We start from the raw sequence: 27,240 nt of genomic DNA, 5'->3' as shown, positions 1-27,240 counted from the left end.
CTTTGATTTCAAAACGCATCTCTTTAGGATGCGTTTTATAAAACATTTAACGCACTAAGTTCATGCTGAGGGACTTTGTTTCCTCAATAAAACTTATCTGTGTGTCACAAAATAAATCTGATTTAGTCTATTCTGTCAAGAACAATCAATTTACCTCGTTCATCGGCAACGTAAGAATACCGATTATAGGGGTTGTTTCCCTCACCACGCGATAAAATAAATAACGGTGATTGAAAGCTCAGTAGGCAACGAATCAACTATTCATTATGAAGAAGTCTCGTTACACTTCATAGCGAAAAAACAGTGGAATAATTCTGAGTTATTTTCATTGCGTGCTTCGTAAACTCAAATGTAGAAAGGATGTCCTATCGAAAACGCACGTAGACGCACACCTTGAGCTAATTTTGCCAATTCACTTATCAGATTAACTGTGATTAACCCAAAATAAAACCTAGATAGTATTTCACTAATTATCAGGCCTATAACAAAGTTATTTCTTTCTACCACACTTTCTAAAGCCTCCCAATGGGCAGTTTTTGAGGAACAAAAAAAATATTGCCCTTGTTTGTCAATGAAATATACTAAACAATAAGGGGGGAGTCACGTAAAGAAAAGACAAAAAACCCTATTATGATAAAAATCATGTAAATCAAACAATTTCCGTGCCATTATTTACCGGAAAACAAATTTTATTATTTTAGACACAAACCACGTTCAAATAAAAATATCTTACCTTATTTTGACGCGACCAATTGTGTTCTGTTTCTTTTAAGTTAACATAATTTTTGCTTGTTATGACGGAAGTATAGAACCTTGCACTGATTTTTTCGGCCTAACTTAATGATTTTCTGGGTCGATACGATGAATTAACTGTGTGTACGTGTAGACCAAAAAATAAAAACAACAACAAAAAACAAATCACAGGCTGACGTAAGGTTGCACTCCATTGCAATGACAACGACCGAAAAAAGTTGTTGAGGCGTAAAACTTAATCAAAAGAAAACATCTCTTTTTCCCTAAAAAGGGATTTAATATGTTCGAAATGGTTCACGAGGTTCCTAACCTAGTGTGTATCATCAAATTCTAAACATTTTCTAAACAGATATCATGATTCAAATTATAGATTTGAAAAGGTCGAGGGTGTAATCTAACCTTGCCTTGACTAACTCTTTATAAAGCAACGGTATTAAATAATCCTGTTTTTAATCGTACGACGCGCAACGATTTTGGACACGGATTCAAGAGTTAACTAGTTACCCACCCGCCCATAACAACCGCGTAAGATCTTTTCACCTCCCTGCCTTTGGGTTCAATTAAATTAATCATTCAGTACTTTCTTCGGGCCAGCCTAACAATTCAAATCATAGAGTACTTTCTTCTGGTCAAAACCAGCAAAAGAACGCAGACGAGAATTATAAACCAGACTCGAATCTCATCGCAAACAATTAACACAACAGCAAAAAAAACTTTAAGTTCACAGAAGCTTACACTGAACAAAACATAACCTAAAGCATGAGAAATTCTCTTTAATCATTGACACAATTTTCTTGCTAAAGCGTAGAGGTTGTAATTTCTATATTTTGCCTCAGCAGATTGACACGTGCTCAATCTCACCTGCTAGCTAACTTTGACCTGGGGTCGGACGTATTCATAAGTGTTTTTTTTTTTTTTTTTTTTTATCGGCGCTATAATATCACATAGTCTTAACTGTGTGAGTTGTACATCCTATCAATCCGCCTGACTGCCTTAAGATCAGTACAAGTCTGTGCAAATCTTTGAGCCCATTGAAGAACACGAATTCCCAGATCACGAAGGTCAACGCCATAAATAGGAAGACCGTTTGAACATGCGCAAAGGTGCCCTATTATCAAAGCCGACTCCAGTGGCGAAGGAAATGGAAGATCCTACAGAAAACAAATAAACAAACCAACAAAAAACAAACTAAATATTTAGCAGACTAAAATCGTCAGGGATGTGCCACAAACTTTATCTATCCTAAGAATACTTTATGCAAAAACTGGATAACGGGACTTAAACACAAAATACACGTACCGAACTCGACACAATCAATGCGCTTCTTTTCAGCTGTCTATATGGACAGTCCATCATTTATAGGGAAGGGGGAGGTGAAGGGGGAGTGTGAGGGGGAAGGGGCAAGGGCGTAGCCAGGATTTTTCAAAGGGGGGGGGGGGGGGGTCACAGAGGCTACTCACCAGATTGTCATGTCGACCTCCACGCCGTGCATGTTTTACTTCATGTTACAGTTTTGGGATGAGCAGTGAGAGTATAGTGGGCAGGCCAAGATATTGTCATGGCATTTTCACCACCTGAATATTGTAGGTTGTTTGCTTAAAAGAAGGCCTACCGAGGGGGGGGTCACGGGCACCCCAGGACCCCTCCTGGCTACGCCCTTGAGGGGAGGAGGGCTAAATTATTGGCGGTCAATTTTCTCCAGTCCTCCCTTTATACTCTGTTGGCGACAACTGGTGCCCCTCAGTTCCTCTGAAAATCACGTAATTCCCCCCCCCCCCCATCCTCTCTCCCCATTCCCCCCCACCCCCCCATTCTCTCTCTCCCCCATTCCCCCTCCTCTCGTGATAACTAATGACTGGTCCTCTCGAGTTCCTACAGGACGAACCGAGAGCGGCGCTGACAATGTTCTCAATATTCTAATTGTTCTTCTCGTTGTGATCCACAAATTAGTAAAACCACCTAAGCTATGAAGAGACTCAACGACGCACAAAAGAGTTACACAAGGAATTACGAAGTCACAAACCTTATATTCAAGCTCTTCGAGGTCGTTTAAGGCTTCCTTTTCCTCCTCCATTAGAAACTCGAGAGTCGTCTCACGGGTTATGTATCTTAAATCGACTGGAAGTTTTCCATCTGAAGTTGAGAGTTTCCCAGCAGCTGCCTTACTCGCTTGCATCACTTCAAGCCCATTACGCGCTGCATCCTCTTTATTAACTTCTATGTCTCTAGGTGCATCCTCATCCCTCGCACTTCCCAAAAAACCATCGCTTCTCAGCTCTATCCTACTCTCCTTCGGCCACGATTCTGAAGAGACAGTATCACCAAAACCGTGCTCTTCATTGGATGTGATCTGTGTACACTCTGATAAGTTTACTGAACTTCCCATGCTGGAGGTTTCGCTGGTTAGATCACCATCACAGTTTGGCAAAAAGCCTTGCGGTTGACTGGAAAGAGTATGATGATCCCTTGCTGTTTTATTTTTCTTCTTCTTTTGGCTTACTCTGTTGCTAGCTGAGATCGTCTGTAAAAGCTGCTTTGACCTCTTCAGCAACATCGCTTTACGGATCTCAGTGAGTAACTCTCTAAGACTGTTTATTTTCATCTGGCGTTCTGAAAGCAGAACAGTCTTCAAGTTTTCTAAAGTGGCCATCAAGTCTTGTTTCCGAGTCAGATTATTAATGGCCGACGGAACCGGTGCCTTCAATTCACACACCTCGCTGCCACTGACGTTACTGATAGTACCACAAGCGCCTCTTTCCGTAACTGTTTCTTCTTTACTGGTTCGGTTAAAGTCGGAAATTATCGAAGAATCCCCGAACTTATTTGACGTAGATTCCAGCAACAGCGTATTTAAAGGGTCCAAAGGCGTGTCTTCTACGTACTTTGAGGCATTCAACCCATTTTCGACCTTGCCTGTGCTATCTTTATTTTCAACAGTTACACTGGCATTGCAAGTGAAAATAGCCAATATATCGGGACATCTATACCACATTGCAATCAGTACAGCCTTGTAGTAGTACGCGACGAAATGCAGAAACAGTTCCTCTACGTCCTCCACCTTCTGGGACTCATCAGAAGCATTTCCACCCCTAGTATATAAGTCATGGCTCAAATATTGCAAGTAGTTTAAAGATTCGCTCCCATGTGGTAGCAACATAAGACACAGTTGCCGTTGCAAGCCAAACAGGCAATGCTTGTTGCAATGAGAAAGCGCTTGCAACCAGTACTGGCATGCCCAGTGAAGGTTTCCGGTAATTGCCGTCAACAGCCCAAGGGTGATATCTAGGGAGATCCTGGACAATACCTGCACAATAAAATACTAAATTCAGTTCTCGATGAAGGAGATTTCCTCTTTTAGATAAAAAAAAAAAAAGGGCATGGGCTAAGCCGCTGCCACAAAAATGTCTTTTTCTCACTCTTATCAAAATATTAAAACACATTCTTAAGAAAAGTTCTGCACTCAGCCCTATTTTTAAAACTGTTTTCTCCGAGCAACATTTCTGCGATGCTTGAAGCCTCTTGTTGAAAAGAGAGAAAGTGAGAGGCCTCCAATGCAAAAATATCTTTTCATTCTTAAAAAACAAATTATACAACACATAATCACTGGAGAGATTTAATACCTGGCCGCACTTTGAAAGAGCAAAATTCTGGAAATCAGAAATGGCCAATTCATTGAGTGTGCATATAACTCTTGATATATTACTTATAATTTTTTTAGCTTTGTAAATTTAACTTGATTGTAAAGCGCTATGGAAGAGTAGTTAAATAGCGCTATGTAAATAGATATTAATAAATATCAAGAAATATAAATCAAGTACCAAAATACCTCAGGAATGGTATCAGCTCCAGTAGAAGTAGTTTCGTAATAAGTTTTGATTGCCTCACAAAGAATAGTAAGTGATCCAGATTTTAAAGCAACACATCGGTGCCAGGCCTCTAAAACACACACGACAAACCACTTGCTGGGATGGTCATTAGCTATCCAAGAAGACGAACCGCAAGGGATACTGGTATATTTACCTGAAAGAATCGTGGGGAGTTTTCAGAGTGAGAATGATTTAAAGAATTTCAAGACAATGAATGATTCCGACGACGATTAGTATTGAGAAAACGTACTGGTAAAGACAAGCACTAGGAACATTCGAACACGAAGGTGACCGATGGTAGCGTGTGTAGGATATGGAAAAAGATTTTATTTCAAAAAAAAAAAAAAAAATAGGAAAGAAAAGAGAAAGAAAAAAGGAAAGAAAGAAAGAAAAGGAAATGAAGGGGTGGGAATAGAGTGAAGAGAAAGGGAGAAAAAGACAAAGAAGGAAAGGCAAGGGAAAGGTCGGGAGTAATGGGAAGGGAAGGGAAGGGAAGGAAGAGAAAGGAAAGGGAAGAGAAAGAAAGAGAAGAGAAGAGAAGGGAAGGGAAGGGAAAGGAAGGAAAATGGAAGGAAACGCAAGGGAAGGGAAGATGAGGAGAGACAAGATAAGGGAAGGGAAGATGAGGGAGGAGGAGGGAAAGTAAGGGGAAGGGAGTGAAGAAAATACTAAGAAATGGAAGTTTTTTAAGTAAATGTGCCAAAACAGGTCGTCTCATAGTAAGAATGATTCCTTTGATTTTGATTTTAGAAATTCAATCGAGAGGCACTCGAATAAGCCAAAATTCACCCACCCCATGGTCCACTGATACTTGAGCAATTGCTAAGAATAGAACTTATATCGGTACGTGTGCCAACTTCCGGAGCGTTATCCAGTTGGATTGTTTTCTCTTCAGCAAGGGTCGTTAGCAAAAGCTCGTGAACACAAACATTCAACATATGAGCCTGAAATAAAAAGAGAGAGACGAGACAATAAGAAACAGCTAGAGAGTAAACTGTGCAAAAACCCAGTAATTAAGTCAATTTAAGCGTCGTCGTAGGAGACAAGCCTAAGTTTCAACCTTTTTTATCCTAGGCTCGATCTCCGCCGCTCTCTCGTGTCCGGTATTTTCTTCTTCCCAGAGAGGGGGAGGAACGCGGGCTCATATTTCCGAACAGTGGCTGGTACCCAAGCCTATTTCACTCCCAAGATTGCCATAGAAATTCTCCTCCCTGTTTGCGATACATTTCTTACAATTTTCCTTCGACAATTTGAGGACGAACCAAGCAATATTCTCTACTTGAAATTTTTCTTTTCTCTCACCCACTTTATGCTTGAAAATGTTTTGAAATTGTAGGGGGCACGGGGGGGGGGGGGTGGGAGGTTTGGGGGTCACTTTCTTGTCACTCCTGGGAATGAGAGGGCTAGCTAACAAGAGACGACTGTGAAAGTAAAAAATAGGAGTAAACAAAAATCAAGAGTACTGTGGGGATGTAAGAAAAATCTAAAGAACAAGAATAGCTACAATGACAAATATTTACACTGATTCCAAATAAGGAACGTGAAAAATTAGCTTCAATTTTGTGAAATTTTCAAACGACGCACAGTTTCAGACTCAGTTCCTTTAAACCCTTATTAAAAGATAAAGGAGACAGAAAAATAGCTTCGGTTATTTTCTTTGAAAGTTTTGATATACGAGGATCGCATTTAAGACTTGTCAATTTTTTACCTGACACCTTTCACAGCTATGAGGTCGGTCTTATCCTTTTTAGTTTACAATCTCACCTCCACTCCAGGACAGTCTTTCAGAACGTCATGACAACCACGCCAGTCGGACGACAGCAAATAGGAGTGAATGAGTCGTGGAGCAAGAGAGGAGACGAGATCTAACTCACCACAAAGTATGGCAACCTTCAATAAGGAAATATTCAGGGATTCAGTTGAGTAGAATAAAGAACGATGTCGCTAATTTGAAACAATAGGAAAAAGAGGGAGGGGGATTCAGATTATTTCCTTATCCCACGCTCGAGAAAATCGATTAATATAATCCTTTAATTGACGAACGGTCTAAAATTTTATTGTCTTTCTTTACCATTTATTCCATTTAAAAAATAACAAAAAAAAACTTCAAGAGTTGAAAGACAGATAATTTGGTGCCTAAAGCGCAGGAAACCGATTGGTTTAACATCTGATCGGTCGAGTTTCGAGTTTCTGGAGCCCGATCACAAAGCGACGAAAGGAAAACCAACGAAATCCTCAGTGGATTAGGCTCCAGCCTAATTTACAAATTGCTTAAAGGGGTTCGTGAAAACGATTTTATCAGCACAAGACAGGGTAAATTCATAATTAAGGAATATCATAAATTTCTATGTTTGTTGACTAATCAACCAATATATTTAATTTTTAGATATTAGAGGCCTGTCTAATTTACCTGAAGAGCTGTCCTCAGAGAAGGCTGATCGCCACGACGACACAACACCCTTACAGCATCAGATGATGAATGCACCGCCAAGTAACTAAAAACACATAGTTTGCCGTTAATTATCTTTTGTATAATTTGAATAGCAAGTTGCATATCTTTTCACTTCCGTTCGCTAACAACTTACCATTTAGCTGCTTGTTCAAAAGCATTGTCTGTTTCTAGTTTCCTGGCCCAAGTGCTATACAAGTCGAAAAGGACCGGGTCCAAGGGTGAAAGCCGCACCTTGGCCAATGCAATAGCTTCCCTGAAAAGAATAAAAGTTCAAAACTAACAGGTCCGTGGTTTCTATTCACATACCATTCTTAACAAATGAAGTACCTCCTTCTGAATACTACTAGATGTAACACATCTTATGTGTTTTTATCAAGTAAAAAAGAACTCGCCTAAGTTAAAAACCCGCTGTGCAAAATAATTGTTGCCAAACTCTTGGTTGCGTTCCTAGACCTTAACAAAAATTGACAGCATTGAAACTCTTGATACTCCTCAGAGCAGTTGAAGAGAGGCGACAAAGCGGCAGCCTGGGGCGTGCAAATCGTCCATAGGTAACTTTCATTGGCTGAAGATGCGACACTTGCATTTATTTTACCAGTTTTGTTTGCTTTTCAAAAATAACACGAGAATGTAGATCAGGTATAGGAAAAATGTAAAAAAAAAAAAAAAAGCCGTGGAAAAGCTAATATCTGCCTTAATGCATTTTTATATCACGCTCCATAAAAAGACAATGTATCTCTGAATGATGAGCTAAGTTAACAGTGCCTAAAATGAGGGGAAAAAAACACCGTGTCATGTCGGCGGGCACATGAAACACTTCACGGGTCATTCATTCAAAGATGATAAATTTTCAAAAAGTCGTTATTAAACTGCCATGGCAAATTCAGAAACCTCGAGGTTTCGAACGTAAGGCGCTATCATTTTGAAAAAATCATTTGTATCTTAAAACCCGTAGCAATAACCTCACTCTGTGGGGGCATCTTTCACAAAGGATAGTTGACGCTTAGCCCACCAAAATTGTTTGCGTGTTAAGTAACCAATATAGCAAGATACATGCTATGCTAATTGCATCAAAATCATCCTGGTAATTGTTCTTGAGCAGTGAAATGTCAGGTCAAAGAGACTAATGACCACCAATTAGCTAAACGCGGAAACATTTATACATTATTAATATTTCACAAACTGTCTTTGATCCGTTACTGAGAGACAGTTGCCAAAGGTTATCGAAACGTTTCATGCCAGTATGTTGGATATTGACAAAGCATCCCAAGAACCTATCGTCCTAGACATGGGAAATCGTGACCCATCAGGCATTAACTCCTATCTAAAGGTAACTTTGTTTTTTCTTATAGTCTACTTTTAGAGTAACTTGCAGATCCACCGAAATAACTAAGATAATTCGCCAGGATACTGGAGTTACACGCAAGTGGCATGGAAACAAATTGTAGTAGGATGTATGTGACCAGAGTCCTGCTATTCCATTAGGTGGTATGGGGAGGGGAGAGAATCGCGTCTCGAGAAGTGAGAAGCAGTGTCTTGCAGCTGTAATAAAATCTCTTACAAAACAGAATTTTGCATTTGGTCTATTCACGAGTTTGCGTCATTCGATATTTACTTAGCAATTCAACGGCACTTTTATCATGAAGCAGAATCTAAAATCGAACATGATTTGTTTGTTGATGTGTCAGATGAAACCGTGAGATGCAATTGGGTTCACTAAAAAACAAAACCCACCCTTGAACCAAGTCCAGCCTTTGCAACCTTACGCATGTCACGCCATACAAACTCCCTCCTTCCGTGTCAAGCTCGAACGACAGCTGCCATAGAGGCCAATATACCAAACTGCTCAAGATAACGTTACAACGTAGTCTTATCACTAAGCTTTGGGGATGGGTGTTAAAACCGCTTTCGGAGCATGGGGAGTAGGGCTAAATCGTGGAAGTTATTACAGTAATCCCAAAACTACCGAGTCTAAAAAACAACGGATCATCATAAACAGCTTCAATGATCCGATAACTCTAATCAAGCAAATTCACACATAGGCACAATGGAATGACAATTCGAGCGAGTTACCTAAGCTTTAAAAGAACTAATCGCATTTTTTTCTAGCCCCTATGGTTATTTGGGGCAGCTAGTACTCCTTTATATTCTTGTCAATTTATCATTATTTTTATCAGTATTTTTTATGTTGGGTACAAATAAAGTTGTTTTTGTTTACAACCTCTACTAAACAACGGATCCCACGGATTTTCTAGCGATGACAATGCTTCAGTATGGAAGTTAGTGCAGTTTTTCGTTCTTTCGTTTTGCTGAGTCACCTGTATTTTTCCACAGGTGGATTTCCCATATTTGATAGCTGAACCTGAAGGATTAAAATCTCACGAGAACCTGTTTGATTGCGCCTCTAGAACGTACACGTGCACCAAAAACTGCTGCTATTTTGTATTGACGTTCATCTTTGGGGGTCCTCTGGCATTGTTTTGGCTGCTACTTTGCCTGCCTCGGGTTCGAGTACATTTGGTGTGTGATGCCTTGTGTTAGAGCGTGGCTGATAAGATTGGAGTGCTTTGGCAGGATCTTTGCATACTGTATCAAGAATTTTTGCGACCCTTGTTTTTACTCAATTGGAAAAATATTTTCTCAAATTCATAAAAAGACTGAAACTGTTTAGAAAATTGTTAACTCGGTAATGGTTTTGTTAGTTTCGTATGCAGACCTTTCGCGGCCCATCGGACAAATCGCTTGTAACAGTTATACTTCGGTTATCCCCTACCTAATTAACTGAATTTCCTAAATAAATACGCGGATATTTACTAATAGTTCATAATAATAAATAGATACAACAAAAAAGATACTGATTGTTGCAGGGACAAAACGATAAAAAAAAAAAAAAAAAAAAAAAAACGATAGACGAACTAGAGACATGAGGAAATTTCAAAAATATATAAAGAAGAGCGAGCCAGTAGACGCAGACATCCAACCAACAAGTCAGGTGTATTTACCCGTGATATTTAACAGGAGTTCGATACCTAAACTCTAAAATAGCTCCTTAGGAATAACCTTTGAGAGTACTTTGAAAATATCAGATCAGTTTCCGAGCTTATCCTCTCTTAATGCAGCCCATTCCCTTGTAAGTTTTTAGTGGTAAACTGCCCTACCCAAACCGCGCATACTCGGCAACTATTAAAAAAAAAAAAAGAAACAAAAAAACTACACACACACACATACAGATAAACATAACAAAAACATCAAAGTTTGTACCAACACATAAAATCGCACTAATCCCAGTTAACACCGCGTGCTGTACCAACCTACCTGTACATGTATTGTTTCTTGAACACGTCAATAGCTCTGTATGTGTCATGACACGCCAGGTAATACAAAACAGCGCGCTGATATTGACCCTGCGATTCTAGCTGGTCAGCAAACGCTCGCGTGGTAGCCATCCATATGTCACGCCCACCTAAAAGTGTAATTTCGCTACAATATCACAAATCCATTTGACTTAAAAGTAAGACATAACATAATCATCATTTTTTATTTAATGCGATGTCGTTAGCTTACTCGACGAGATAACAAATTAGTTGGGGCGACTGCCTGTTTCTTTAAAAATGTTTCGAAAATCAAAGCTTGATATGATAGGGTACAACTGGTCGAGTTGTGTATGGAAAAACTCAAGCTGAGGGAAGGAAATTGGTAATATAACTTTCAAAAAGAGTTCTATACCTAGAGGACTGAGAGCCACAAGCCAGTCAGTAAGCTGTTTCTTGTTAGTCGCCATCTGCAGCGCTCCGCTAAGATTTCCTTTCCAGATCTCCAGCTCCAACTGATAGTCAAGGTTGCCGCCGTCTTTGTGATGTTCACCTACACAACAACATCGAGGAAAACAAGAACCGCGTCATCTACAAACCCTAAGAAATTGGCAAAAGAAATATAAATACCTTCTGTAGCAAACATCCTGTAGGCGCTGCGCCTATCAGCAAACAGCCCGAGGTTCACAAGATCCTCTGATCCAGCTGTTCCATGCGGCGACGAGCTACCAGAACTGAGTGTACCTTGTTCCTGACCTGTTAAAACAGTACAATTTCACAAACTTGCACCAGTGATTTGGAATCGGCGATTACAGGGACCCAAACTTCAAGGGAATTTATTTCCGTTTCTGCAGGATGGAGCCGCAAGGAGCATCCGTCTAGACTGGATGTTAGTCTTTCAAAGGCTTTCCCGGACATTTATTCACTGACAATTTACATTGCCGGGTGTATTTACATTACAGGCTGTACAAATTTATATTTTGGAGGGAAGCACTGCAAAAATCTTGTGTATTGCTAAATCTACAAAAGAATAACCAAGACAGGACATCGTCATTCAAACTTCAGTGCAGAATGTTTTTGAGGCGGAAACGGTGGACAAAACCAATTTATCGTAAAGCCCATACTTCAAACCTTTAAACAAAACGCTACATTTAAGAAGTGTGCACCAAGTAAAAGCAAGAAAATAGAAAAAGAAATTTCCTCCTGCAAGTATGGGACAGAAAACGAGTCAAAGATGGTCTTGCCTACCATAGTTAATCTTCGCTAGTTCAATGCACTCCTCTCGCGTTACTGTTTTGGATTTGCTGTCCGCAACAGCAGAGAGCGGAAACATTGATTTGACTTTCCTCTTTTTCTTGGAAGATGAGGTTGTTTCTAAGGAAACTGTAAAATCAAACGAAAACCACGATGCGAGTTAATCAAAGATGCAAGGGAAGAAAAAAATAAAAAAAAAAAAGACTTGAGTAGAATCTTAAACAAGTGGGCATCTTCGGGAAGCGAAGAAATTGTCTGCAACAGCAAAAGAAGTGTACAAGCACATATCTTTTATTGGGAAGTATTCAAAAGGTATTTTGTCCAAACTACCGTAGGAGCAAAGCGCTTACCAAAGTATCCGTTAACAGAGCTTCAAATAAATACTTAAATGACCTGAAGGAAGTGTTTTTAAAACTCGTCATGGGAAACAAAGCGAACGATTGACAGTTTCGACAGTTTCATCACGACCTAAAAAATCCTGAATCAGTCTCCTGGATTAGTTGGACTGTGACTATCGTGTATAACTACAAACATTTGAAAATGTAATCGCATCATCTTTTAAATCAAAACGAAAAAGAAAAAAGAAACAGATAACGTCTAACTTACCCTTAGATCTTAAAGGAATCACTTTCTCTTGTTTCACAACAACATCAGGCTTCATCTCCTCGCCCGTACTGCATGTATTGTTAAAGGTCGACGACTCATTCTCCGCCACTGTTTCCTCTTTTGGCTCAGTTCTACAATCGCTCTCTGACCCTTCCTCTGTTTTTATCGCCGGTACTGTTTTCTCAGCTACTTCGATCTCAGAAATAGCGATCGTTTCCTCTTCCTTTCCGTTTGCGTTTACTTCTGGTTTAGCTTCTGTAGTATGGATGGCTGAGACAAGTTGTGCTTCCTTGGAATGATCACCGACGTTCACTGCTGCTGCTTGTTTTTCATTTGTGTTATTTTGCTCAAGATTGGACGTTGGTTCGTGTCGCCAAGTTTCCTTGTTGTCTAAGCGAACTTTCCCTTTGCCTTTCTGCTTGTTCTTCTTGCTTTTGGAGGACTTTCCAGCTGAATGGCTCGTTTTCTTATCTGCGTGACAAACAAGTGATAACGATCGATATTAACCACAACATGTTCTACAACAACGATCATCCAGCAATGTATATGAGAAGTTAAAAAACCTTGGTATCTTGAACCCCTTTTGCTGGTCACAGGAGATTTGGAATGACGAGCCTCTGTTGTATTTTGGGCGAATTCAAAACATACCGCCGCTTGAACGCAGGGATGTAAAATAAATGGCCATTGGCGAACGGAGAAGCAAAAATAAAGGCTGATAGTTTCGAAAGAAACTGTTTGGGGCTGCGTCGGTGGGAGTAACGAAATAATTTGGATATATCAACAAAGTTGAAATGGTAAATTGGCCACCGTAACGATTACAAAAGCTGACGTTTCGAGTGTTAGCCCTTCGTCGGAGCAAAGCAAAAAGTTAAAGAACAACACATCCCTTTGGCGGTGCAGATGAAAACAGCAAAGAAAGGGTCGCTTTCGAAAAATTTCTATCCCGCAACACCTCTACCAGAATTGGGTTTGCGTTTGTAAAATGGATTGCTCAGTCTCGGCGAGCCAGTCCTGATCAGTGACAGCCTTTCGCAGTGCGCTGAATCTGTAGACCTCGTCTAACAAATGGTTTTCACCTCCACCTACCTGAGACCGGTGGTTGCCGATGCTGCTGCAGTGAAGGTTTCCAAGGTCGCACAGTGCCGTCCTCTCCTCCGCTGTATACCAAGTCGGGATCCAGATAACTCCACACTACACACATCACACGACTGCTATGGCCACGGAAATTGTACAAAGCTTCTCCTTTAACTACATCCCAAACCTACGAACAGGAAGTACAAAAATACTGACTTGGGAAGATAAAAACAAAAAAAAAAAGATTTACAATATTTTGATTACAAAAATATCGAAAACATGATGCAACGAACTAACTTCAAAAGTTTACGGACCAATATAAGTATCTAAGCAACTTGTCACCCACCCGTCCCCTAACCCAACAACAGTTTACTGACAACAGGGTAGGGTTAATGTTGTGTTAAGGGAGGGGTAAGCGAGCAGTTACTCAAAAGTTTGCGAATCACTATCAGTATCTGAGCAACTGTGCACCTACCCCTTCCCTAACCCAACAACCGTCAATTGATAACAAGGTAGGGTTAACGTTGTGTTAAGGGAGGGGTGGGTGAGCAGTCGCTCAGACACTGACGTGGATAAAAGTTTTCAGCAACATTGATATTAACGTTACCTGAGTAGCACAAAGATCGTTCAAAATGTTGGTTAACGACGAGCAGAGAAAAAGAAATATTGACTCCCGTGACGACATATCGATATTTTCTACACTAAAGCATAAATAATTTGCATATGTAGAACCAGTCGGTTTTGATCATTGCACAGAGTGTATGGACATACTTATAAATAAATTTAAAAAAAGACTTCGAGCAACCATCGGCACAACAAGTCACTTTTATCCATTTTAGAACATGTCAACAACCAGTTCGTCCGACGAGAATCCAAGATGGCGCCCACTGAAGTCCAAGTTACCCCCCAAGGCGCAAAACATTATGGGTCCTGCGAAAGTAGCGAATTTGTGTGCTTTACATTAAGACCAGCCAAGGGAGAAAAATATCTTTCGGACTAAGCGGTAGCACCCAGCCTGCTCTTTAAAACGGACCTGATCACAGGTTTCATTTACCTGTGCGGTTCCATCATACGAGGAAGAAAGAAGTAGTTCCGACTGATGCGGATTCCAATTCAAATCAGTGATTCTTCCCGAATGACCTGACAGCTTACGAAAACATTCGGTAACGGGAGCCGAGTGGGCTGCCGACTTGGACAAATCACCTGTAGGAAGAAATTTCAGACGTCAAGAGTAAACGAGTCGAGGGTTTGTCTTTTCTCTCCAATAAAGTATTATTTTACGTATTTCCTCTTCCTTGCGAGGTCTACAGAGGTGTAGTTAGATCAAAGATGGAGCGACAGGAAGGAAAAACCACCTTGATAATTCTGGTGTACGGCCCGACACGACGGACGCCATTTTGAATAATGTTGATATCTCCATGTACTCGAGCAAAAATTTCCGCGTTAGTCCCACCCCCCAAATATGACAAAAGGACGACTTTGGGGGAGGGGAAGGGATAATAGGAGAGGGGAGGTTGCGGATAACGCGTCTAATTTACATAAATGCATAAATTAGTTGTCTATCAAAATCAGAATGGAGTGAGTGAATCATAGGTCCATACCTAAACCTAAAAGTATGACTACGTTACACCACAAGGCAAAAATGCTGCATCTTTTTTATGTCTTTAGTTGAAATGCTTTAGAAAAGAGGGAATATAATTTGATCACGAAACAGCGTGTGAGCTGAGACACCTAACAGACCATGTAATTTTTCACTATAAACAAAGCAACCGCGACATACTCAACATGTTGCTGAGGTCATGGATATGAATACTGGACTCGTTAGATCCTGACGCCAGCCAATACTTGCAACTAGCACTACCTGGAAAGAAACAAACACGATCTTGTTCGAAATTCTCCCTTTGGGTGCCATATATTTCCCTTTAAATACGTTGGGAAAATTTGGTGTGATATTGTCCACATAATAGCTTCCAACTTAAAAGTTTTTATTATATCGCTCGCAGTGCACGCGCGCAAGATGAAGCGAATGCTGTGTTCTGATTTGTCCACCTTGCCCGCTCGGGATTGCTCGCCTCGCTTCCGCGCATGAAAACAATTGAATTAGAACTACGTTCGTAATTCTTGGATAATGTCGGCGATGGAAACGCAAAAAGCGGCAGAAGATGGTCAAAATGAAGAAAACAGAAGCGACCTTCGTGAGTTCGTTGTGCTACAAACACAGTTGGCTTTCTTTCCCGGCTCCCGAAGCAAACAAGCCATTCTTAATTCTTAATAAAGCGAAATCTTTTTGCAATATAATAACTCATTTATTAACCAAGCTTGTTCAGTCATGAAACAAAGAAAACAGAAGCGACTCCCGTGAGTTTGTTGTGCTACAAACACAGTTGGCTTTCTTTGCCGGCTCTCGAAGTAAATAAGTCATTCTTAATTCTTAATAAAGCGAAATCTTTTGCAATATAATAACTGATTTATTAGCCAAGCTTGTTCGGTCAAGATGGCTGGATATTAGCCTCGTTCTTTTTTCGCATTTTTATGGAACTGGACTTTATCTCGGTCCATAAAAATGCAAAAAAGGGTCGCACAATGCAGACATAAAAACAATTCCTCATCAGTTTAAAGAAACAGCAGTTGCAAAACTTATATATCCCTCTCTAAATGGGTAATGCAATTAACATCACAGTCTGACATAAACTAGAATGAGCATCGATAGATATGCAAAAGTTCTCGTCAGACTTCCCCTACAAGATACGTTAGCATAACAATGAAGACTACTGTTTACCTTTGCCATTTACTCCTGCAGTTAGTTCGCCGTATCCATGATGCCACACAAGAGTAGTGATGCTCTTTTTGTGCGTGATAATCATTCCAACTTGTATCAAGTCCGGTGGAACATACACTTCAATCGAACTGAAAAGTAAATGATAATGATGATGATAATGGCACTACCAATAAAAATTACAATAGTGATAATGATAACGACATGCCTAATCTTAAGGCTAACCTATTGAGGGACGCATTTGATTTAAGGCTTTCATTTTCAGATGTGTTGCGATTGTTATTTTGAGTTGCATTTTAATTGTATTAACATTTTTTAATTTTCATCCTTTTCACGTTCAGTTACTCATTGATTGAAGATGGCATAAGCATGCCGAAACATGTCTCTAAAAAAAGTTGTACATTTCTTACAATCTTGAAATAAGTACTGTACAACGTATTTTTATATCAAGTACCAAGAGCAATTAATGGAAATGGTGCTAAAAGAAATAAATTTATCTTTGCGGATTTATCAGGATTAGGATCAAATCATTACGAATGCGGCGTGGTCGAGTGGTTAGGGTGCTGGGCTTGTAATCCGGTGTCCGGGGTTCAAGTCCTCCACCCTGCCACTCACTGGATTTGTTCTAGGTTGCCCCTAGTTCAACTGCTCGGCTGCGCTCTGTAAATAGCCCACTGGTCTGCCTCCTGCCGGTGGGGATTTTTAAGCACTTAGTCTACATTGTGGCTGAAAAGCCCCCTAAGGGGGAGCTTCAGTTTACGTATTTATTTTAATTTTTTTTTTCTTTTATTATCAGAATCAGGAACAAGAATAGCATCAGCATCTGCATCTGCATCAACATCAGCTTCAATTTAAGCGTTTGGCATGAGTACCATATAACCCCATACATTAATTATGCATTCAGACTAGTAGACTTTGTTTTTAAAGTTTTGTCGTGAAAAACAAAGAAGTGGAATGCATAATTAAGGTATGGGGTCGTATGGTACTCTTTCCAAGCGTTTTTTAAGGTTAACTCATTCACGTATGACTCACCCATCTTCATTTCCCAAAGCCAACACGGAACCATCTGGGTTCCATGAAACATCCGTTCGACCAAACGGCTTGTGCTGTAAACAAACAAACAAACGACTGAGCAACACTAGTTTCACCAGAATGAAAGGCATTACAGTACAAAGACAGACATCCATTCCGACGTGCTTATCTCTTTGGTTTGACAATCAAGGCCACAAGTCCAACATCGTTCATTTGGCATCAAAGTCAAAAGGAAAACGAACCTTTGAAGCCGTGGTTTGCTTGTTTTATAATTTAATCTCTAACAGAAGAGCCAGTAAAATTTTTCAACCCACGTATACCTTGAGGTTATTTGTTTTTAGTATTACAGCATTCACATCCACTGCATCATCCATAAAATGTCCCGTTTTGTGTTCAAGTACGCTTCCATCTCCAGAGCAGCTGTACAGGTTAAGAGTACAACCATCACCTACGAAAGAAACAGAAAAGAGAAAAAAAATATTCAAATTACATTGAACCCAGACAGCATGCTTGCTCTTCACTTATCTACGCAGAAATCGGTCCGGAATATATCCAAACCTTTACTCCAGCGCAAATATTTCAGAAAATTCCAGTAGAATAATTTTTGCTTATTGAAACTCAAGGAGAATTTTATGGAACCACACAGTATAATGCAGCTGAAGTTTGTTTCTTGTCTTACCAGTTTACAACAACTGAACACCAGCAGAGTCAATATGTGTCCCGTTAAAAAACGACGAGAGGCTCTTGTAAGAAGCAAGTGACAAAACAAAAATCTTACTTCCCCGTAAGGCTTTTAACCACAGATTGGTGGGCCAAGCAACATAGAAGGTTCATTGATGACAAGGATCCTGTAGACTGTAAACTGTAACCCTAACCTAACCCTATGAAGTCGAAAGGGTCCTTTTCAAAAATGAATATAAATTTTGAGCAGAGTCGTCGACTAATGGAAGTTTCTAAACTTTTGTGAGGAGCGTGGAACCTATAAAAATATGATAATTTATTATCCAACTACACCTAGACGAGCACAAATAACGCCATAGACGAGTACAAATATCACGCGATATTTGTACTCGTCTATTGTAGCACCGGTTAAACAGGTTTTCTTGCATCGCGCAAGCGAAGAATTGGATTGTAGTTACGAAAAAAAAAAAAAAAATGGCGGACAATTTGAATCATATTTCCGACGACGAAGAGTCAGAATGGCTGGCAAATATAGATCCAAGTTCATTAGATGAATCGAACGAAGAAAAACAGCTTGACGACCAGAAAATGTCTTCATTTAATGAAGAAAATTGAAACAGCAGCACAACAACGCGCCAATTCCGTTCCGCTTGCAATACTTCTGTGACGCACTCCCCGTAAATAAACATCCGCGAAATTCGCCCGCACTGCAATAACAGTTTGGCGTGTTGGATAATAAATAACTTATTAGACGTTTTGTTGTGTAGTATCGCTGAGTATTTTTACTCGTTATTTGTATTTTGACTCGCCCTACGGGCTCGTCAAAATACGGCACAACTCGTAAAAATACTCAGCGATACTACACAACAAAACGTCTAATAAGATATATATATATTAAGATAAACATATAAAAACAAAGATACCTTCCATGGGGCAGGGAGGGCCCCACGACAGAGAATACACCGTCCTTTTATGGTATGTTGAAGAGCTGTCTAACCTGAGGAAAATCGAAGGAAGATAAAGAAAAGATTAAGATAATTGTAATCGAATAAAAGGTTTTAATTGGTTCCCATCTGGTGTATGGTGTGTTCTGGAGTAAAAAGAAAAATAAAAATAAAGAAAAACTAGTGATCTGAACCTTAATACAGCGAGTTACGGTAAATGGAAATTGAACGATTTTTTTACTGATTTTTCACTCAAATTTATGAACGTCTAGGCTCAAAGTTCGAAAGATCACGCCAACTGCCTTGATTAATTTGGTTTTTAATAAAGTTTGAAAGATCTTTCCTCCCTGTACATCTTGAGCGAGAACTTACCACTCTTAGCAGAAGCTAAGTACGTCATAATGAAACTAATGACCAGTGTCCAGTTACTAATGTATTTTTCCGCCCAGTAAATACTATCCCCGTGCTATGTTTGCTCCGAGGAATCCCTTCTTGGAGGGAGAAAAGGACTCTAATTTTGAGTTTCGCCTGATTTAAGAGTAAGTAGATTAATTAGCGTGCAGGAAGAGATCAGTACAAAGAAAAACAAATTTTGAATACCCGTGGACAATTATCAACATGTACATGCACCTTTTAGAAATGATATTATAAACCCCAACTTGTCCATCATCTGCTCCAAATGCTAGCAAGCCTTCCTTGCTTGGATGCCATTTAACCTGCAAAAATACGGAAATTACATCTGTTCAGTGAATGTCTTTCTCACAACGGCGGTCTGGCCGTTAGGGGGCTGGATTCTGGACGGTGAGGTCTGGGTTTGAGCCTTAGCCGCGCCATGGCATTGCGGTGTTGCATCTACCTCTGTAATTTCACAATTTCCCTCTCCTCCCAGGGGGTAAATATGAATACTGGCGAGCCGCTTAGAAAACCTAATAAAGCGTTTGGGGCGGCAGCATTACCTATGACGAACCAGCGGTAAAGAGCCCTGGGATAAACATCCCCCCTTGAGACCTGACCTTACTCAAGTTCTAGATACTGAAGAGATGCGGTAAGAACCAGGCATAAAATTGACCAATAGGGTTTCGCTGGACAATACTCACCACCATCACTTTAGATTTGATCCCTTGCCAAAGAGTCAAAGCTTCGTATGGTCCAGCAGATGAGCTTGTTTGCCAAACTCGAAGCATGTTGTCCCCTACTCCTATCCCTACCGTACCGGGATCCAGGGGGGAGATGCCCAGCGAATATGCAAAGCCACCAAGGGTGGGGAGGGTTTGCAAGCTTCGTAAGAGTTGAGAATCCCAAATAACAATCTGAGGTATAATGGAAGGCAAGGAAAAAGGAAAAATTAGTGTGGCCTTGAGATAATTGCTACGGTTTTTCATTTTTTTTTTCGCTTTGATGAGGAACAAACTGGGCTGTGATTATGACTTTTAATCTCTGTAAGTTTTAAAGAGGAACCGAACTATGTTTGACAACTATGAACAACGTGTTAGTCTAAAGATCGGCACCATGTCCAATGCACCAGTGGTTTCTGCGGATTTGGTTAAATTATCAATTTGTTGTACATCGTACATTTCTCCTTTCTACCATCCATGATGAAGGCGTCACACGCTGGCCGCGAGACGAGTAGAAAACAGTCGTATGCACACGCAGTTGGGAACTCGCACCCGTTGAGTTTTATAACTTTAACACCCCACTGGCAAGGAAGAAATAGGTAGATGTACACTGGACAGCAGAAAAGACGTAATTTTGTTTTTGCTTTTGCTAGGTTAACAGCGATAAACACGAGGCGGGCGTAGAGGACGAGGGGCTCAATTATGTTTCCTCCCTGCTCCTCACGCGTGTCACTCGTACTTCGCCTTCGCCTCACTTTTACTTCCACTCGTCTAAAAATGCAAAAACCTTACAATAATAACAATAATATTAATAATAATAACAATGTCAACAATAAAAAATAATAACAATAATAATAATGATAATAATAATAATAATAATAATGATAATAATAATTTTTTTTTTTTAATATAACTTTTATTCACTGTAATCACTAAAAGTATTTACAAAAATTATGATGAAATGCTTAAAAATCAAAAACAAATGCGTCAAAATGTCCAGTAAAAATCCCAGAAAAAGCTCATGGATACACACTTCTTATAATAATTATAATGATGATCACAATTAAGGTATAAATATTACAAAACAAGTTTAAAAAGTCTCTAACTGAGAGAAAAGTTTTGAATCTCTTCGGTATTAACTTAATATTAATAATAGATTTTTCCTTAAAAATATTTCACAAAAAGCAGTTCTCTTAAAAAAAAATTAAAAGTTCAGTAAACTAAGCTACATACTAAAAAATTGACTACTTAAATTCTGGCTTGCGCACTTTCCGATGTAATGTCAGTGTCAGATATATTGATAATAATAATAATAATAATAATAATAATAATAATAATAATAATAAAGATAACGCTTGTTCTAAAGCTTTGTACATCCTTTGTCATGTTCAGCCTAAAAACTTGCATTTATGATAAAAGACGAAGAATATTCTATATCACTAGTGATATAGAATAAGTACCTGTCTGTCCATAGAGGCAGTCAGCACTCTTGTACCAGCAATGTCACAGCTGATATTGAACACTATTCTTGAATGGCCCACGCCAAACGTCTGACATTGACCCTTCCCTTCATTCTTGCTGAGATCCCACAACAAAAGTTCGCCACTATGCACCAGATTATGTAAAATAAATTAAGGGATGATAAAAATATTGTGAATTGTTTAATTCAAGAATACTTTGTCCCTGGGAAATAACTTGCGACTGTTGATTACATCCAGTTTTAGACCAATCATTTTTGCATTATTTTCACATGAATTATTGAAAACTAAATGCATTTCAACCCAGGAAGAAGTATTTGGTCGAATTCCTGGCAACAGACTGAAGATAGAACAGTTATGTAGTTATGAACACTACTTTAGCAGTAGTGAAAATAAGGGCTTGAAAAAAAATCAAGCCTGAACAGGATTTGAACCCATGACCTCTGCAATACCAGCATAGTTGTTCTAGCAACTGAGCTATTAACAAGCTACACTGTAACTGGAGGCTGGTAATTTTGTTGGTACATTTATCTAGTAAACCTGTGAAGTGATGAGCAGTCATTAATTTGAAATTAGTTTACTACAAGATGTTAGGCCACACAGACAAATAGGATGTAAGTTTCAGAAATAGGATTCAAAATTTTTGCATAATAACAAAATTATTTACAGCTGCTAAAGTCAAGTCTACTCATATCTCTCAAAACTTTTAACAGACCAATAATCTGAATACCAGGAATACAGGACAAAACCATGCACGTTGACCGTGGCTCATATTTTTTGCTATATGTTTCCAATTTCTATCGCATGACTATCACCTGCATCAAATTTTCCTCTTTTCAAAGGATTTACCTCTTATAAGCTCCCTGACTCTGCACTCTAACTTACCCATGACTGCTAGAAATAACATGACCCGGAGATGCCGCAGGCCAGCAGACACTGACCCACAATCTGTCCCTGGGGCCATAAGAATCATGCTTTTCCTTTCGTGATGATCTTTTAGGCAGCTGTTTAATGGACAGAACTTTGCCTTGTGCTGCATTCCATAATCTGACTGTCTGATCCCTTGAACCTGATACTAACAAGTGTCCTTCAGCAGCTGAAACTTTGTCTTGTATGGGACCTAAAAATAATGCACCTCTTAGCAAGCCTCTAATCAAATCTGATTAGTAAATCTCTTTTGTAAAAATGTCAAATCCCAGTTAGCTCAATTGGTCAGAGTGCTGGACTGTTGTGAGGGAGGTCGAGGTCGATGGTTCAAGCCCGGGCCGGACCCACACTCAAGGTCTTAAAATAACTGAGGAGAATGCACTACCTTTCTATAATAACAAGAAATGGATAGACATTCTAGTCTTCTCGGATAAGGATGAATAAATCATAGGTCTCATCACCTGCATCTATTCATTGGTTAATTTAGTTAGGCAGGGGATGTTAAAGAACCCACTCACAAGATTACTGTGTTGTGGTCTGGCCTATTTACTGGGAATTGGGAGGGGAGGGGGCATCTTCAAATAAGTTTCCTTCGATTGCTTGTAAACTGCTGATGCAGTCCAGCCAAAGTCTCCCGAAAAGTGTTGTGATGCGCATTTGATGATATCCACATGTTCATTTGCACAATATAAATATTAAATTATTATTATCATTATTATTATCTATTAACTTGCAACTGCTGGGCAACCCATTACATGTGAAATGATGAACAAGTAGGAAGACCACTTCCCCTCCCTTCCCCCTATTGGTCTGCATAATATAGTGAGGGAGGTGTGGTAGCCTCATGGTTAGTGCGCTCGACTCCAGATCAAGTGGTCCTGGTTCTAGCCCTGACTGTGGACATTGCATTGTGTTCGTAGGCAAGAAACTTTAATCTCACAGTGCCTCTCTTCACCCAGGCGATTAAATGGGTACCATTGAATTTAATACTGGGGGGTACTCCTGCAATGGACCAGCAAACAGACTTTACCCTACCCCATAAATATATCTATTATGGTTTTATACCGGCTCCCAGTTAGCTTTGAACCGCCTTCCCGGTTTGCTCAAATGGATAGAGCGCTGGACTGTTGTGCGGGAGGTCGAGGGTTCGAGCCCCAGCCGGACAACACTCAGGGTCTTAAAAATAATTGAGAAGAATTTGCTACCTTTCTATAACATCAAGAAATGGTTAGATATTCTGGTCTTCTCGGATAGGGACGAATAAATGGAGGTCCCGTCTCCTGCAGGGTTGGGGTAGGAGACGTTAATTTCCCACACACGAGATTACTGTGTGATGGATGTCCTCCCCTGGGGTGGGATGGGTGGGATACAGGGCGCACTTAATAAGGAGCCTCGCTCTGTTGTGCGACCCTCACCACACTCTGGTGAAAGTGAGTAAATCAAGTAAATCAAATAAATTTACCAAAGTCAATGTGTTCCTTGGGTGCTGGACACCAGGCAAGACTTTGAATGTCACTGGAATGTCCTTGCAGTTTGTTCACCAATGAAAAACTCCCACTGCTTGCATCAATATTCAAAACAGCTATCAGACCACTCTTATACCTACAAGATAATAATAACCAGAAATTTAACAGAACTGTCTGAAATCAGATGGAATGTGCAAAAACAGACAGAACTTTCCTAAATACATACATACATACTTTATTTATTCCAGAAGCAGACTATGTATACACTAAGAGGAAAGGGAAAATATGCTTCCAGAAAAGGAAGTTAAGAGGTTATCCCTATGTGAAAACTCCCTAAAAAATAAGTCTAAATTAAAATAAAATACTTAGTTATAATTAAATATTTAAGTACAATTTAAGCTGAGATTTAAAATGCTGAAGATTATCAGCTTCCACTATGTTTCTTGGTAATTCATTCCATAATTTAACAATCCTAATGAAAAACGAATGTTTATAACAATTAAGTCTTGCTGGTTTGACGTAAAGTTTTTACTGATGATTTGCTCTCGTACATCTAGTTGTGACGAAATCAAAAAAGTTTCCAAAATCTAAATGGTAAAAACCAAAAACAATTCTATAACACTCAACTAAAGATAGATAAGTTCTACGGTCGGAAAGAGTAGTCCATTTTAGCAATTTGCATTGGTCTTCGTAGGACATGTCTCCTTTGCATTGATTTAAAGCAAGTCTTGAAGCTCTTCGCTGTACATTCTCAAGAGTATGGATGTCCTTGACGAGGTAAGGACACCAGACAGGTACCACATATTCCAAAATTGGCCATACAAGAGATTTGTAGAGCATAGAAAAAATATTTGCATTAAATTGGATGGAACTGTCCAAAACAGGACATTGTTTAATGGTGAAGGATGAAATTGTACAGGGCCACTTTGACAGGGAATATTGCTTAAAATCTAAACTGGCTTATGGTACACTAGATAGAGACAAAAACACTGTAAATTTTCTAGAATCAGTTTGAACTCACCCAACGGCTATTTCACCTTGTGAAATATAGGAGAGAGCTATGGAGAATATATGATCTTGGACAGGACAAGCTGCAAACAGATTTCCCTCTGCATACCTCCATGCAATGATCTGACCTTTTTCATCACCTGCAAGAAATGGAAAATAAACTTTCAAAACAGATTTTCAACTGTATCTTTAGTATGAACTTCACAAATATTGCATGTCTAACTGGGTCAAATACAGAAAGATATGGCTAGAGGAAACAGTGATACAAGGCCTGGTATATTTGTATGAAAATGGGTTTAGTTTTCATGTGACTGAAAACCTGTAATCATACAAAAGGAGAAGTACCAGGAATTTCTTTGAGAATGAGGCCAAATAGGCTATTTTACACTCTCTCTCTTTTTCTTTTTTTTTCTAAAGATTTGTACATTGTACAGGTGGAAGAACAATAGGACATGTAGTCCCCTACGAAGTTCATTCACCTAAACCCAACCCACCCATCCCACCCCAGGGAAGGACATCCATCACACAGTAATTTGTGCGTGGGAAATTAACATCTCCTACCCCTCCTGCAGGAGATGGGACCTCCATTTATTCGTCCCTATCCGAGAAGACTAGAATATCTAACCATTTCTTGATGTTATAGAAAGGTAGCATATTCTTCTCAATCATTTTAAGACCCAGTGCTTTCAATAAGACCTGGCACCCGCCGGAGCTCCGGCGGCTATTCTGTTGCGAGTCGCCGGGTATATTTCACCGCGCTCAAGTCGCAGTCGCCACGCTAAGTCGCAATCAAGTCGCTCTCCGGCGGGTGTTGTACCGAGGTAGCCACCTATTTCAAATCTTATTGAAAGCACTGAAGACCTTGAGTGTTGGTCCGGCTGGGGCTTGAACCCTCGACCTCCCGCACAACAGTCCAGCGCTCTATCCATTGAGCTAACTGGGAGGCAGTCTGCGTGCATAATTCAAGAACACATAAATGTGTTCAAGTTCAAATGATTCATAACACTTAAAAAACTACTTGTAAGCAACAAGTATACTGGCAAACTCTCACTCTTTGCAAGTAAGACTCCTATCTGTTAATCCAAAACTTTGATCTTATATGGGCTCCTGCCCTGGAACAAAATTTATATTCCTAATAAAAAACTTGTGTGCTATTACTGAGCATTGACTGACACATTTTCAAACAAAACAAAAATAGGCTTGAGTAAACATGCTTAAGAGAGTGGGATTGTGTTGAAATTCCTCCAGATTTCTTCCATATTAATTTTTAAAGTGCCTCTGAAATCTTGGGGCATTTTAAGATATCATTAGGTCATCTAAAGAGATCCTGGCCTCCTCACAATAAAGATATGATCACACATACTAGAGCAGTGTTAACAACTCTGTTTGTAGCCTTCAGTGCAAACATCTTATCACGACAAGATAACATTACAGGCTTGTAATCATTCATCAAGCCAGCCATTGTTTGAGTGTAGAGTGGGGGAGAAGGGGGGGAGGGTGTGGGATGCCTATTCCTCTCCCTTAACCTTCTTTCTCCTTTCTTCTGCTGCTGAGATATATCAAAGATGGCAGCAATAATTTTCATCAAGACATTTCTGAGCATTTGCTCACCAAGATCATGCCTATTCTGCAGGGAAGGGGAGGGGGGGGGGGGTTCTGGTTATACAGCAAAGTTACCAATCGCTGTGGATGATTTCCATCCCGATAATTCCTTAACATTTTATAAATACAGGATTCTGTTACCCGAGATGACAAGATCTGTAATCACAGGAGACCAGGTAAGGCACGTCACTTTTGCCTGAAAAAAAAATACTTGATATCATCATCAACTAGATTAAGGATGCATACCTAGAAGTGAAAATAATTAGCTGAATAAATAAAATAAATAAATAAAATGAATATAAATATTGACCTAAATTCACAAAGTGCTCAGAATGAGACTTGTTTGCACAACAAACACAGCTTTTACAGCATTTCCAGTTATAATTTGGTTTGTTCTGAAACTCAGGCTATGTCAGGAAAAACAAAACAGAAGCGAAGGAGAGTTTAAAAATAAATTCAACTGTTATTGACAGAAGTAAATCGAGTCAACTGTACATGGATATAATATATAAATTAATTAAAATAATTTTAATTTTAGAAAATAATTTTTTTTCGAGAAAAAATGTCCTTACATCGTGGGCCTTATGCTCCATTAGTGCAAGCTTTGTCTCTACGTCCCAAATTTTTACCGATTTATCGTCCGAGCCGCTTGCAAGAAAACTCGCGTGAAGCTTGTGTTTGGAAAAACACACACTTGTCACACGCTCCACATGGCCCGCAAGTTGGCCCTCAAAAACAGGCGACACCGAGCAGACGTCCAAAAGATAGACGCAGTTTCTAGCACCGAACGCATATACATTTTTCAGACTACAGTCTGCCACAGCACTACAATACCAGTTGGGTGATGCGAGAAGAATGAACCTCGATGCATCGTCCTCCATGTTGGAAAAGAAAC

General features: G+C 39.7%; 1 protein-coding gene and 1 pseudogene across 2 annotated transcripts; one reads left to right on the top strand and one right to left on the bottom strand.

Annotated features, from left to right (window-relative positions):
* Positions 1-1,445: 1,445 nt before the first annotated feature.
* On the bottom strand, positions 1,446-27,240 carry LOC111327881 (gem-associated protein 5). The gene is made up of 27 exons (XM_088732821.1): positions 26,918-27,240; positions 26,487-26,541; positions 24,757-24,883; positions 23,732-23,871; positions 22,228-22,462; positions 21,325-21,469; positions 19,847-20,059; positions 19,380-19,465; positions 18,729-18,802; positions 17,445-17,572; positions 17,125-17,198; positions 16,096-16,223; positions 15,097-15,177; positions 14,371-14,519; positions 13,329-13,503; positions 12,243-12,713; positions 11,631-11,765; positions 11,013-11,138; positions 10,798-10,935; positions 10,387-10,534; positions 7,205-7,324; positions 7,030-7,114; positions 6,384-6,509; positions 5,413-5,563; positions 4,580-4,773; positions 2,777-4,057; positions 1,446-1,904 (listed from the first exon to the last, which is right to left on the bottom strand). Exons 1-27 carry the CDS (start codon positions 27,224-27,226, stop codon positions 1,704-1,706), a joined length of 5,295 nt encoding a protein of 1,764 aa, XP_088588947.1. The 5' UTR covers positions 27,227-27,240; the 3' UTR covers positions 1,446-1,703.
* LOC148724061 (caveolin-1-like) lies at positions 7,692-9,884 on the top strand (annotated as a pseudogene). Its single transcript, XR_015991585.1, has 2 exons — positions 7,692-8,401; positions 9,406-9,884. The product of XR_015991585.1 is annotated as a caveolin-1-like (transcript).

This window comes from Stylophora pistillata, chromosome 9, assembly GCF_964205215.1.
Source record: "Stylophora pistillata chromosome 9, jaStyPist1.2, whole genome shotgun sequence".
NCBI lineage: Eukaryota > Metazoa > Cnidaria > Anthozoa > Scleractinia > Pocilloporidae > Stylophora > Stylophora pistillata.
Note: the sequence above shows the minus strand (reverse complement) of the source record. Positions and strands in the feature narration are given on the sequence as shown.